At 41.6% G+C, this 13,165-nt stretch overlaps 1 protein-coding gene across 1 annotated transcript in view; it reads right to left on the reverse strand.

Moving 5' to 3' along the window:
- Positions 1-3,233: 3,233 nt before the first annotated feature.
- The window catches only part of RYBP (RING1 and YY1 binding protein), a 77,844-nt gene continuing 67,912 nt past the window's right edge, over positions 3,234-13,165 (reverse strand). The window contains exons 3-5 of the mRNA XM_015429506.1: positions 7,539-7,715; positions 6,924-7,022; positions 3,234-3,980 (exon numbers count right to left, since the gene is read on the reverse strand). Coding sequence (XP_015284992.1) covers positions 3,728-3,980; positions 6,924-7,022; positions 7,539-7,715 — 529 coding nt within the window. The 3' untranslated portion in view covers positions 3,234-3,727. The remainder of the gene's footprint in view (positions 3,981-6,923; positions 7,023-7,538; positions 7,716-13,165) is intronic.

Consider the following 13,165-nt stretch of genomic DNA (forward strand, 5'->3'; position numbering starts at 1 on the left):
CTGTCAGCTCTAAAGACTTTACAGAGCAGAAAACTTCCAAAAGCGTTATACAAGCTGTCTTTCTGGGCAAATGAAAAATATAGCTCGTATAATACATCAACATAAAAATCCACAAGATAAAATTATGTCTTGACATACTTAAACAAGCATTCTCTATTTGTCGCCAAACAAACAAAGCTAAAGAAATAATGTAACCATCTTTACACAGTAAATTAAGGTTACAAGTCATACACAAGAACAGAACTGCTTGCGCATTAAAAACTGTTCAGCTCCATTGTCATATTCTAAATGTTGGCTCTTAAATCATTTTTCCCCCCGGTTACATACAAGCAAAGGTTATTATAGTCAGCAATTACTAAATCTCCAATAATTTATGTTTACTGTTGTTTAAAAAGTAGACTGAGAATGATATTGATAAGGCAGGTGGAAGAGTTTCTCAATGAATATAGCTACTGACAAATTTTTAAATCTGGGGATTTTTTAAGTAAGCAAAGTGCTTTCAATTAAAATTGTTCATCTTAAATGCTCTTTACTGTTCCCTTTGCATGACTACGTCCAACTGAGCAAGTCAGGCAAGCTGTTGTGTATATGGGTGTGCACGCATGTGTGTATGTGAAGTGTAAAAATTGAAACTTGCAAAATGTTAACACTGTGCTTTTTCCTTGCCTGCTCTCTGTGCCACTGGCTACCGAGCGTTTCTGGCCCTTTCTCTATACTAGTGTTTCAAACATGCTCTCCAACTACCATATGGCAAACTGAAATGCAGATAAGTGAAGGGAATTCCATTTTAAGACATCATGCCACTTTTTAAGGGTATTGTCCATCACAGGGGTAAGTAGAAAAGCAGATTGACAACGCAACAGCTAAAAATGCGGCCCAAGAAAGTTTGAATGCTTAGCTGACAATTTCAACCAAATGCAGCTTCAGTCAGTCCACTTGTGCCAAAGACAGATTTGCATACTTTTCACCTAGCAATCTAACGTATCACAGAGGCACACGTTAAGAAAAAGAAAAGAAAACCCAAAGAGGATTCCACTGAATTGGTAAGCCAATGAGTAGCTCATTTACCTTTAAAGCTTTTACCACCTAATCTAAGGGGCATGTTTCACTGGGCGCAACCCAATAGTTCACTGGGCGCAACCAACCCACCCCAGCTGCTGTGTAACGTTTGAATGGCAGCCCACGCAAAGCTACACAAAGAGGAATGGAGGATGCAGAGCAACAGTGCTTGGTGGGTGGTGTCTGCCATGTAATTTTCTCAGCATACCACACTGCATTTCCCCCCCTGCACCAAGGCCTTATTCTACAGAACCACTGAAGAAAAGACACCATTTGTCTACACAGGTGCCCTTCCCTCGCCCACAGAACAGGCCGGCTGGAAAGCGCCCAAATGCACACAGGCCTAATTCATTCTGGTTCACTTCATTTAAAAAAACTGTGCAAAATACACACATCTGGGACTAAGTTCAAACATCTCTTTAAAAATTAAAAAATTTTCTCCAAAAAATAAATATGGCTGACCAAATTTACCCTCCCTGAGATCCTTTAAAGGAATAGTAAAACTTGGAAAAGGAATGTCTTTACAATATCATATCAATGTTAAAAAGGTGGACCAATGTGGACTATTAAAAACTACAGTTAATATTGTGTTTCAGGAGCTTATGAGAATCGTCTGGTTTTCCTTTGGTTCTTTTTTTCTTTTTCAATAAATACTTTAATAATAGGATTTCAAAGAACAAAAAAAATTAGATACAAGAACAATTTAACAAGGAACGCACCATATTCAGAATCAAACTGCAGCTGCAAAGGCACTGCTCTGCTTCTCCACTGCTTTGAGCAGAGTTGGTTTATTCAGTTAAGCACAGGCTGAAATTTAAACATTGATGTGAAAGGAGCTTGTGTCTGCTAGTTAAAACTGAGCTGATAAAATGCAACAATTTCATTGCCTCCACACAACAGAAATAATTTATATTTTTCAAGCAAGTAATTAGTATAGTCATTTGTCTAGCACCAAGTTCTGGCAAGTGGCCCTTTGAGCATAAACACCCACACAGGATCCGTTTTGATAGAAATGGGAGAAAAGGTTGCTGAAATTACAGCAAAGCACTCTGGGTCGCCTAAAAAAGCATACACAATGAGAACTTGAAGTTTGTTGTTGTTATTGTTTTAAAAAGTGTTCCATCTCTTCATTCTAGTGTTTTAAGCCGGGCACCACACAAGCTAGGTAAAACTGCAACATAACTCTAAAGGGGCTGGAAGGAAGCTGACGTCAGAACGGCTGTCTAGCAAGAATCAAAATTACCCATCATCCAGTTGCCCCCTTACCAGAATGAAAAAGTTCTTCACAACTTCAGCTTGCATGGCAGGATTATCTAGACAGGTCAAAACACCAGTAATCCCAACACATCACTGGGTGACAGGCTATTTTTTTTTTTAAAATCACTCTGAGAATACACAATGAATTAATTAAAAACAAAAGAGCACAGAGACAGACGTGAAAGATCTGCATGGAGAACAAGCCATATGACATCAGATCACATAGTAATTTTGCTATACTAGCTGCGGGGAGAGCAGCTGGCATCTTTAAGGCTCCCTTTTGCTCTAAACAATAAAAACCGACAATACCTCCTCTCCCCCTACAGATATTGAAATGTTACCCCCATAATCAATACAGATCTGGATGATGGCTACAGTTACAGAACACCGTACTCACATGGGGCAGGTTATGCAAAACTAGGCAATGTTAATGTGTAGCCATCCTGTACATTAATACTAGGCATTCAGAAACAAGCGTGACTCGTGGCCATTAAAATGTGTACACTGCCATAGGACAAGGCTGGAGATTTATCGTTTTTAGATATCCTACTAGAAATGCAAGTGACTTGGAGCACCTTTTAGATTTCAAAAACAGAACAGAAAATAAGAAAATAGACATCTTTGTCCAGTACTCTTCAGCCAAAGCACAAGAAGGAAGCCAGGTCCTGTTTCGGTTTGAACCTTCAGGAACACTCTGTTCATTTATGACTAGTTCTGGTCCAGTTTCAGCTCTTTCCAAAGGGCACGCACTGTCCCAGATCTTAAATTGTTTCGCTTCACAGTGTTTCAAGCACCAGCGTTTCCATGTATTGGTTTCAAATAACCCTATATAATTTTTATTTATATATATTTATATATTTATATATAATTTATATCAAAACTGATAGTACACAGTATAACTGGAAGAAGAAGGGGAACTGAAGTCAAAACAGGATATGTTGAAAAAACAAGGATGGAGTTTGTGGATGCAATAAATAAAAGAACTCTCCTACAGCCCTCTCCCTCCCACTTACCTCACATTTCCTCACCCACCAAAAAACAAACAAAAAGGTTGCAATGTTCATGGAAAAAATTGTGCACAGCAGATTTATAAAAAAGTAGAGTCAAGAGCACATCCAATTATAAATGATTGTTAGGAAAATCATATAAAACAATGGAATACATAAGTGTCAAAAAGTTATTTTCAGGGTGCGAAATTCCTTGCTGGCCAGATGCCCACAGCCAGTACAAATGATCCTGGTGTCATCTGTTACGAGGAGAGGTCCAAAAAACATGTCGAATCTCAAGAAGAAGCAGAAGAGATGGAAGCGGCACTGGAACTGTCCCTGGATGACTACAGCCTAGTGGACAAGTGGAGTATTTGAATTTCATACCCTGATTTCATAAGTTTCCCACAATTCCATGTGCAATTTCAGAAAGATTCGTCATTGACTGCGGACATGTCGCCCTTTGGCGTAGAGGAGCGGGACGAACCCTTGTCTGTGCTCTCGGATCCCGAGCTGCTCTGATTCTGCTGTTCTGATCCTGCACTGGAGGTCACTGTGGATGATGATGTGGAAGAAGAGCGAGTCTTTTCTTTAAAGTCTGTGATAATTACTGTGACATTTCCCACTGTGACTGCCAGCTGCTGGGCGGTACTTCTGTCCACGTTTTTCAGTCTGGGCCTTAAATTTTAAAAAAGAGAGAGAGACCCATTATAAATAACAGAGTAGCCTTCTGTTACTACATTTTTCTCAGCTAGCTTACAAGGATCCCTTCTAAAGGGAGTTGAGGGCCAGTCCAATGATGAATGAACGTATACTGAACAACATGACTGTTCTTCCTTCCCCCCCAACTGACCTTTTGCTCCTTTTAAAATGCTCAGTCCATCAGCATGCTCAATCCCCAGAATGCACGTGTGGCTGAGGAATAAATTCTTGGAGGTTAGCAGAGGTAGGAAGTTCTCCTCTATTCCACCCAGCCACAAAGAACAGTAAAGACAGAGCTACACAAGTATCGAGAAAGCCTCAGGGTACCTTGGTGGATACAAGGATTTCATGCTTGGAATTCGTCATCTTCTTGTGTGCCCCAAAGCTGTGACTTTGCAATACTAAGCCACGAAAAAAGCATCTGAAAGAGGCACTGTCATTTGCATAGAGGATTTCTGCCATTCAAACACCACAGGCACCAGCACAACTTGGTGACTTTTTGCAACGGCTGACAGCCCATGTAGAAACAGCCCATGTAGAAAACTGTTCAAATAGTCTCTTCTGAATATGGCTACTGAAAACAAGCCCAAGAAATGCATGTAGTATGCAGAAGCAGATTAATAAAAAGAAATGGTATTTTATTTTAAATTCGAGGACCCTTTTCATGTTTTGCGTCATGCTTTTGTGCAGTCATTAAGCCAGCAAATAAAGCACAGACTGCCACTCACATGAGTGTCTGCAACCACCTAGGGTTCTTTAGTCACAACAGCTCTGGATGGTGGAGAATGCCAAATCAGTTCACTAGCTGGGAGGTCAAAATTCCCTGCTGTTGCACCTGAAGAACCAAAGCAGAGCAACAAAGAAGACCTGAAGAAAACAAATGGCTGTTGCTGTTTTTAAAGAACCAAAGCATCCACTCCACCAGATTAAGGGGTTGGCTTTCATGTACAAGAGTTACTGTCGCTGGAACCAGTAATATTATATGAAGAGGGCTTATTTTTGTAGGCATTCCAAGAAGGTTAATTCAAAGGCAATCTTGTCCAACACTGGCTGATCTGCAGAGCTGGCCTTCCAACTGCCCCGGTCCAAGAAATAGTGGCCGAAACACTCCCTTGCAAGAGAGCAATGGCTTGGTCATTAGCTTCAGCATACAGAAGCACTCTTTTTTCAGTCCACTACTGCAGGCTTGGAAATGTTTACCCAGCCTACAGCCCACAAGGGAGACAGTTCTGTTTCTTCAATGGCCCCTGCATCTCATCTTGTTTGGAAGACAACTCCCCAAATTGCTTTGCTTCTCTAACCTTCAGGTCTACTCTTTTACGGCTGCTGCCACACACACTAAGTAATCCACTTTCAATCCACTTTCAGTGCACTTTCAAAGTGGAGTTTTACTGTGTGAACTGGCAAAATCCACTTTGAAAGTGCACTGAAAGTGGATTGAAAGTGGATTACTTAGCGTGTGTGGCAGCAGCCTACCATACTCATTATAGTAGGGTAGAAAATGACCAAAACATCATGCAGCAAGAGACTCAGTGTACTTATTAGGCGGAAGCTCCGAAATACCCAGAAATTCACTTTTTCACTGTCTCTTGGCTTGAATACTGCCTCTAAATGTCCTAGTAGGTTTTTTTGCAATCAGTTCATGGGAAGGATAATGAGAGAGATGTAATCTGGGTGTGCGCTATATTTTATTCACACACAATATCAAAACATAGAAAGAAACAGAAGCTACAGTCCAAATTAGGCAGGCACACAACTCTAATTTTCCTTCAAGCCCTATGGTACTTGATGAGTGTTCAACTCTACAAAGATTATAAACAGAAGGAACATCCAGTGCTGTGTAATACTAAAAATATTATAATCCTATTACTCTACAACTGCCAGCATAGTAGCTTTGCATTTAAGGTAAGCGGAAATAGTAGCCATGCATAGCAAACTAGAGCCAGGAAAACTCAATTTACCGCTACAATTCAGACTGCATTTTTTGCACCCAAGAAAAGGCCAGGAGAGAAAAAGGAAGTTGCTGTAAAGGGTGGTTCTACTCTCTTGATTTCTCTGACAGGGGCTGCTTTTCCTTGCTCTTAATCCTCTCAACTGACTGCACAGCTGCCACCAAGGGCTGCTGTAATGGTGGCTGGGAAGTGGTATCTTCTTGTTTACCCAAAGGGCAAGTCAACAGAAAGAAGGAGGCTTCCCAGCCACTGACATTACATGACCCTCATCTGAATGGGAGGAATGGAGCAAAACACAAAAACATGCACACTTACTGCTTTGATCTGAGTACTAGAATTCAAAATGCATGCACAGTGCACCAAAGTGCAAAAAAGCCTCACAGAAAATACAACTTATGCTTTCCATTTTGCTGTTAGATCCAAAGCCTTTAAAGCAGGCTGCAGGAGGAATCCCACAAGAAGGATGGCCTTGCAAGCACAGAAGGGCTACCCGTCCCCAACCTGGTAGCCCAGGAACACACTTAGGCCTAGGATGCTCTGTGATTAATTCAAACTCTGTATTTATTATCCAACAGAGAATCATAAGCTTAAACCCTATGCATTTGAAATGTTGAATTTAGATCAGCCCTAGTTAAAATGAAAGTACGGCAGAAAAATGACAGTTTGGCATTAGGCAAATTCTTGAGTCTCCATTCACTACACTTTTGAAAAGAAAGGGGCTAAGAACACTTACTACTAGATTTTTAAAAATACAGAACTGGAAAAGACATCTGGTCCAACCATACCTATTCTTGACCCTGCCGCCGCACCCCCCCCCCTTAAGTAATTCATTGGGTGGAAGGAAAAGTTAAATGCTCGAGATCACTATCCTGGTAGAAAATGCCTTCCCTTACCATACAGAGATAATCAGTCAGACCAAGAAGCTAATTGAGGAAGACTATACTCAGGAAATTCTGTATTAAATTACCTTGAGGTGTGATTTGAATCACTGGTCTTTGTTGTTGTATTCCCAGACTGTATGCTGTTTGCTTCACTTGGTGGATCTTTCACAATATCTGACTTTGGTCTGAAAGAGAAGAGAAAACTGAATACTAGGAGGGCACTGTACTTTTAAAGAACATAAGTTCTGAAAACTGGGATAACTAATATCATGGAGGGTGTGTGTGTGTTTATACACACACAAAGCCAAACAACAAAAACAAAAACCTTGTACAACCCTCACACCCATCAATAAAAACACAGGAAGACTAGGAGAAGGGAAATTTCTTATAAGGTCCTACACATAGTATCAATGTGCCTCTTCAATCTCAGCTACTCTGGGAAGAAGATAAAGAGCAATAAAAATTTAGATGCAGCAGCACAGAAAGAGCCAAGTCACATGAATCAAGAACTGGTGGCAGTAAGAGAGAGGAAAGTGATTGGGGATCAAGGGGAAACTAAGGAGTCACTGGATATTTGAGGCACCTAGTAGGGATTTTAACTAGGGAAACTGGGGGGGCACATCAGATTAGATCATTTGCAAAGGGGTACAAAGCTAAGAGGTTAGGAATTTCTAATTTGGATGGATGGCCCAGAAACATACTTAGTCTTCTTGTTGGTACTCTTCTTTATAACACTTTGACTAATTTCTTTTTCTTTGTCTGGCTTTTTCTCTTCCTGCTTTTCCACCTTCTCTTTCTTCTCCTTTTTAGGAGGTGGTGGGGTAGCATATTGCTGAGCAACTTGTTGTGCAACAAGCTGAGAATTTATCCTAGGTTTCCTATGATGTGAAAAGAAATAAAAAAGGGATACTCATTGTCAGTGACTTTATTAAAACAAATGGCTCACTGCAGCAGAAGCATTAGTAAAACAAGTATTTCATCAAACAAGGAATGTCTGGTGTTAACCAGCAAATGTGTTAAGTCCACAATTTTAAAACGGCACTCTCTCACAAATGTTAACTTTATCGTTCGTACTGCCCAATCACTTTCTGAATAACTCTTATATGTAAAATTAGGAGTTCTGCGATCACTTCTTTTAGAGAAAGTCTCTTTAGGATTAAATGTGACCGCTCAGGAACTGGAATTTAGCACACAGTGCTCATCTATGAAATTAACCTTCCCATTTTCAAATAAACCAACATGCCTAGCAATCACAGAAGAAGTACAATTTTAAAAGTCTGGACATGAAAACATGCTGAAGAGGCCAGTGAAAGCCATGAAACTCACACACTGTCTGTACTTTGAAGTGTTATGCTAACTGACCCAGGCTGCTTGTACTGTTTCATCAAATGGACACTGGTAAATTGTTAAATACAGAAAACAGAGTTAGTAATGTCTCATTCAACTGTAATTATTCAAAACAAATCCTTCTTTCCTAAAGCTGTGAGCCTGACATTCGCAACAGAGAGACTGTCAATCAGAGCAAATCTAAAACAAATGGTACATTCAATGTGTCTTTAGCAGTTCTCTCTGTGCCAGACTCCCACTGGTACTGCTTCTCAATAATACTGTCTGCAACCTTCCACAATTACAAACCTGCAAGAATAAGGAGAAAGCAGCAAAACTGGAAAGTACTCTCATTAGGTTCTGAATTAAAAGTTGAACTTAAAACTGAGAATGGCCAGACATGCACTATAACTAGAAATCTGTAGTCCATTGGTCCAATGTACAACCAGGCCAAAAAGCACTTGGAGATGACACTGGTGATTTCTAACAATGACCCCTCCAAACAGCATGTGCTGCAGTAGAGAGTATAATTTGGGCAAGGTGCACTAAGAGGATTTCTGTCATATAATGAGTAGCAAAACACATTTCAAGAAAGGAAAGGTAGCAGACGTGGCATTTTTTTAATGGATCCCTTAGCTTCATGCTCGATTTAATGCATTTCAAAAATCATTATTTAGATACTACAGCCCTTTCTAGCACTTCAAGAAGTTGGTGTCACTCAAGAGTAACTCAGAGATTTCTACATCTTTTAACGTTTTAACTATTTAGAGATGTGCAGGAATGGAGTACAAGAGAAAACCTCTTTTCATTTAAAACATATTTCTAATGGCAATTTATCTCCCAATTGGTATTCAAATGTTCAGAATGCTTGAACTCATGTTGCCATTATTCTTCCCTGTGCTCACCTAACTCTGCTACTTTCTTCATTTTCAAGGGGCTTTGCTCTACACCCCTTTCTAATCTAAACCGCACTCCTAAATTTACATACTTAACTCACTGCCTTAGGAATCTTTTTTTCTTAAAAAGGGTTTTAAAATAAATAAATATACGTAAATATTCCTCACTGAAATCACGGAGGCCAGGGCTGTTCCTTGAGTAAGGTAAATTGGATTGACCACCCTATACTTTAGAGGAGACATAGCCAGTGGTTGCACTGATGGGCTACGGCTCGATGACTAGGGACATGAGCTGTGGCAGTTGCTCATGCGAAGGAAGAAGAGACACTACAGTGTTGTTCTCATGGATTAGGATAACCACACTGTCCTCCTTTAACTGGATTCATACAAGGAAGGTAAGTAAGAGCTAGTCCGTCCTGGGCCACACACCTTCCTAAAGCTGCTTCCAAGTCAACCCAATCAGGGCTGGATTGACAAGAGTTAAAGTTTGCACAGTCATGGTTCAGTCAAAAGACAGACAGAGCCGACAGTGCAATTAGGAGATGATTACCGCCTCTGATTTTTGTGAGTTCTGAATTAGGTCCTACTTGCCACTCACTGTTCAAGAAACGTTACTAATCATCAGACAAAGCCTTTGAATCTACATAGGCATAAAGAGCAGCACACACAAAAAAATTCTCATTTGCTGTGGGTAATCATAATTAACTATCACCTTTTGCAAAGCAGACTGATTGGGCAATACAGTTTGAATATTGCAGATTATGTCCGTAAAGCAATCTGCAAGAAACAAGAAATCTCTGAACAGCTCACACTACTCCATTTAGATTATCCTAACCACACCAGGTAATGCCTGTGCTTAAAACAGGAGCTTTGGGGGTAAACTGATGATGTGAACTACAGAAGTAAAAGTAGGAAAGTAAGATTCAGATCTGTGATCAGATTACCTCAAACTTTTTTTACCACTTTGCAAAACAGTGATTTGCTTTTCTGGAGATGCACAGCACATTCTTTTCAGTACAATTTGAATTACCAACACCATACAAGAAATAAAACCCAGAGAATCCACAAAATGCCCAGCACAATATCTGCTTTGTAGTCTTCAAAATATGACAATGATCAGCCTTAGGAAACAAACTTTACACAAAAACTGCAAAATGAATAATATAGTGAGCTGATCTTTATTTAGGTCAGGCTTACCAACTAACTGTTTTGCCTGTAAAAAATAAGAAGTGTTTCAGCTGATCAGGGAGAGAAGCTTTCTAAAACTACTTTATTTTTTCCACTTTTAAAGCACAGATGAATAAGCAGACAGGCCACTAAATTTCTTTGTGGACTAGTAACAGATGTGGGATTACAAATAAATGTGACTTATGTAGCAAAAGAAACTACATTAATTTGCAAATACTGACAAGAGACAACCCGTCTCCCCCACCCACCCCCGCCCCTTGGTGCATTTGATACTTAAGTGTTAGACATCTTAATAGGACACAGTAATGTTATCGGTAAATCTGGAATTGGAGGGAGAGTATGAAGGAATGCTGCTAAAAGAAACCAGGAGGGAAACTGAATAAACCTAGGCACAAGTAGTGATCTTGTTTCTTTAAAAGAACAAAAGCAAACTGTTTAACGGGGTACCTTACCAAAACAATAGATTATGCAATAAAACTAAAAGGGGAAAGTTCTTTCTCATTTCAGAAAACTACATAAAGTTAGTCTGCATTTCTTGCAAATAAGAAAACACCCCCAAGTGAATATACTACATAAAAAGCCTTCTAATCTAAAGTAAACACAACTTTTCATCATGAACTGCGTAATTATATTACTACAAAGTTATAGCAGGTAAAGACTATATTTCTTAGGAAACAGGGCAAACACAAATACATATTTATACAGAATTTAACCTATAGAATGTAAAAAATACAACCAAGTCCATAGCCATGCCACCAAGCTGTGAATTTAAACTATTTTCTTTTCTTCAGTGCAAATTAAACGCTGGCACTATGCCACCTGCCTGCCATATAGAAATGTAAAAATTCTGGAAGAAATGCAGCTGTGTATGTAAAAAAAGTAAAAATGTTGGGAAAAACTAAAACACATACAATACTTATTTCATTAGCAATCTAAACTTATTGTTCTGGATGGACCCTGCAATACATCAACTGAAGGTGCTGATGGTTGTGGATCTTTCCGATGTTCCCCTCCTTTCAGCAGTCCTTTGGGACCCCAGGAGAGTTTATTCCAGCATGCCTGGAAGAGGAAGAAAGGGTAACCCCCCCGCCCCCCCCGGGCAGCTTCCTGAGCCGTGTGGCTACTGGTCCACATGGGTCTAGCCATCCCATAAATAAACGTCTGCTGCTTTCGAACGGACTACTGCTGAGAGGGGAACAGGGGAGAGATTCATTTGGTCAACCCATTATCAATATAACTTGGCTCGCAAGTTGTATTCTTTGGTACATACATTAAACTTAAAAGTAAAAAAGCCCTAATGTTACTCAAAGGACAATTATAAATATGTTTCATGATTTATTAATTTATGGGATTTTTATTCTACCCTCCCCAAACGGGCTCAGGGCGGATCGTTACAATAAAAGCACATTAATGTTAGACATGTAGCAACAGGCATCAAAGCTTATCTTAGAAGAAAATAAAAAGAGTTGAAAACAGAAGCAGCTGACATTGGTGTAAACAAATGAGTTTTATTATCTAAGCTTAGAAACATAGAAAACATTATCTTGACATCTAGTAATAAGCCTGCAACACCTGTTCACAAAAGGTTACAGGGCTGAATATGCACAACACAAGCAATGATTCCTCTTTCAAACTACTTCCAAGTGTGTATTGGGGGGTGGGGATACTATGCCTACAGCCTAATAATGGTATTAAGCACTATCAGAAAAATCTAGATACCAAATTTAACACACTGAACTTGTAACAAAACCTTGAGCCAGTCTTGGATGGGTCACCATACCAAGTAAATTTGGACTTGTGGCTCACCATACCGGAAAGGTTTGGAATCATTTGTCTAGGGCGGTGGTCGGCAAAGTGTGGCTCCCGAGCCACCTGCGGCTCTTTGGCCCCTTTAGTGTGGCTCTTCCATAGTCGGCCAGTTGGAGTTCCTCTGTGGTGAGCTGCAAGAAAACGGGTCTGGAGAAGCCCCGGCAGAGTTCCTCCCCGCTTTGAAAGTGAAAGGGTTTTTTTACTTTTTAAAAACTTTTTTTTGTTGCTGATTTGCTGGGCAGCCAGGGCCTAAGCCCCGCCCCAACTCCCAGGAGCCCTCAGTTGGAGCGGGAGGCAGCACATGCTGCCTCTGTTTGCCGTACTGCTGCCGGCAAAATTGTAAGTTGCTGGGGGTTTGGGGGGGGGCAGAAGCTTGTTTTAGGTGGGGTGGGTGAAGGCACCTAGGCCATGGGTGGCTTGGGTGCAGGGGCGGAGGTTTGTTTTGGGTAGGGAGGATGGGAGGTGAGGGCGCTCCGGCGCGGTCTGGCGGGGACTGTTTCTTGGGCGGAGTGGCCCTGAGCCCCTGCGCTGCAGGCTTCTTAGGCGCTCAAGTGTGGGCTGGCGAGGGCTGGTTTTTTTTTTTGGGGGGGGTAGCCATGAGTGCCTGGGCTGCAGGCTGCCCGGGCATTCTGGCAGGGGCTGTTTTTTGGGGGGTGAGGGTGGCCACGAGTGCCCGGGCTGCAAGCTGCCCGGGCACTCTGGTGCAGGCTGGTGAGAAGTATTTCTTTGGAAGTGGGGGTGGTGGCTACGAGCCCCTGCGCTGCAAGCCTCTTCAGCGCACAGGCGCGGGCTGGCGGGAGCTTTTGGGGGGTAGGTGGCCGCGAGTGCCCGGGCTGCAGGCTGTCCAGGCATTCTGGTGGGGGCTTTTTTTTCGGGGTGGTGGTGGCTGCGAGTGCCTGGGCTGCAAGCTGCCAGCTGTCCAGGCATTCTGGTGGGGGCTTTTTTTCGGGGTGGTGGTGGCTGCGAGTGCCTGGGCTGCAAGCTGCCGTGCCCGGGCGCTCTTGTGCAGGCTGGCGGGAAGTGTTGCTGTGGGAGTGGGAGGGGCAACGAGTGCCTGGGCTGCAGGCCAGCCGGGCGCTCTGGCGCGGACTGGAGGAAAGTGTTCTTCG

Source organism: Gekko japonicus, unplaced genomic scaffold (genome assembly GCF_001447785.1).
Source record: "Gekko japonicus isolate JY-2015 unplaced genomic scaffold, Gekko_japonicus_V1.1 scaffold852, whole genome shotgun sequence".
NCBI classification, from domain to species: Eukaryota; Metazoa; Chordata; class Lepidosauria; order Squamata; family Gekkonidae; genus Gekko; species Gekko japonicus.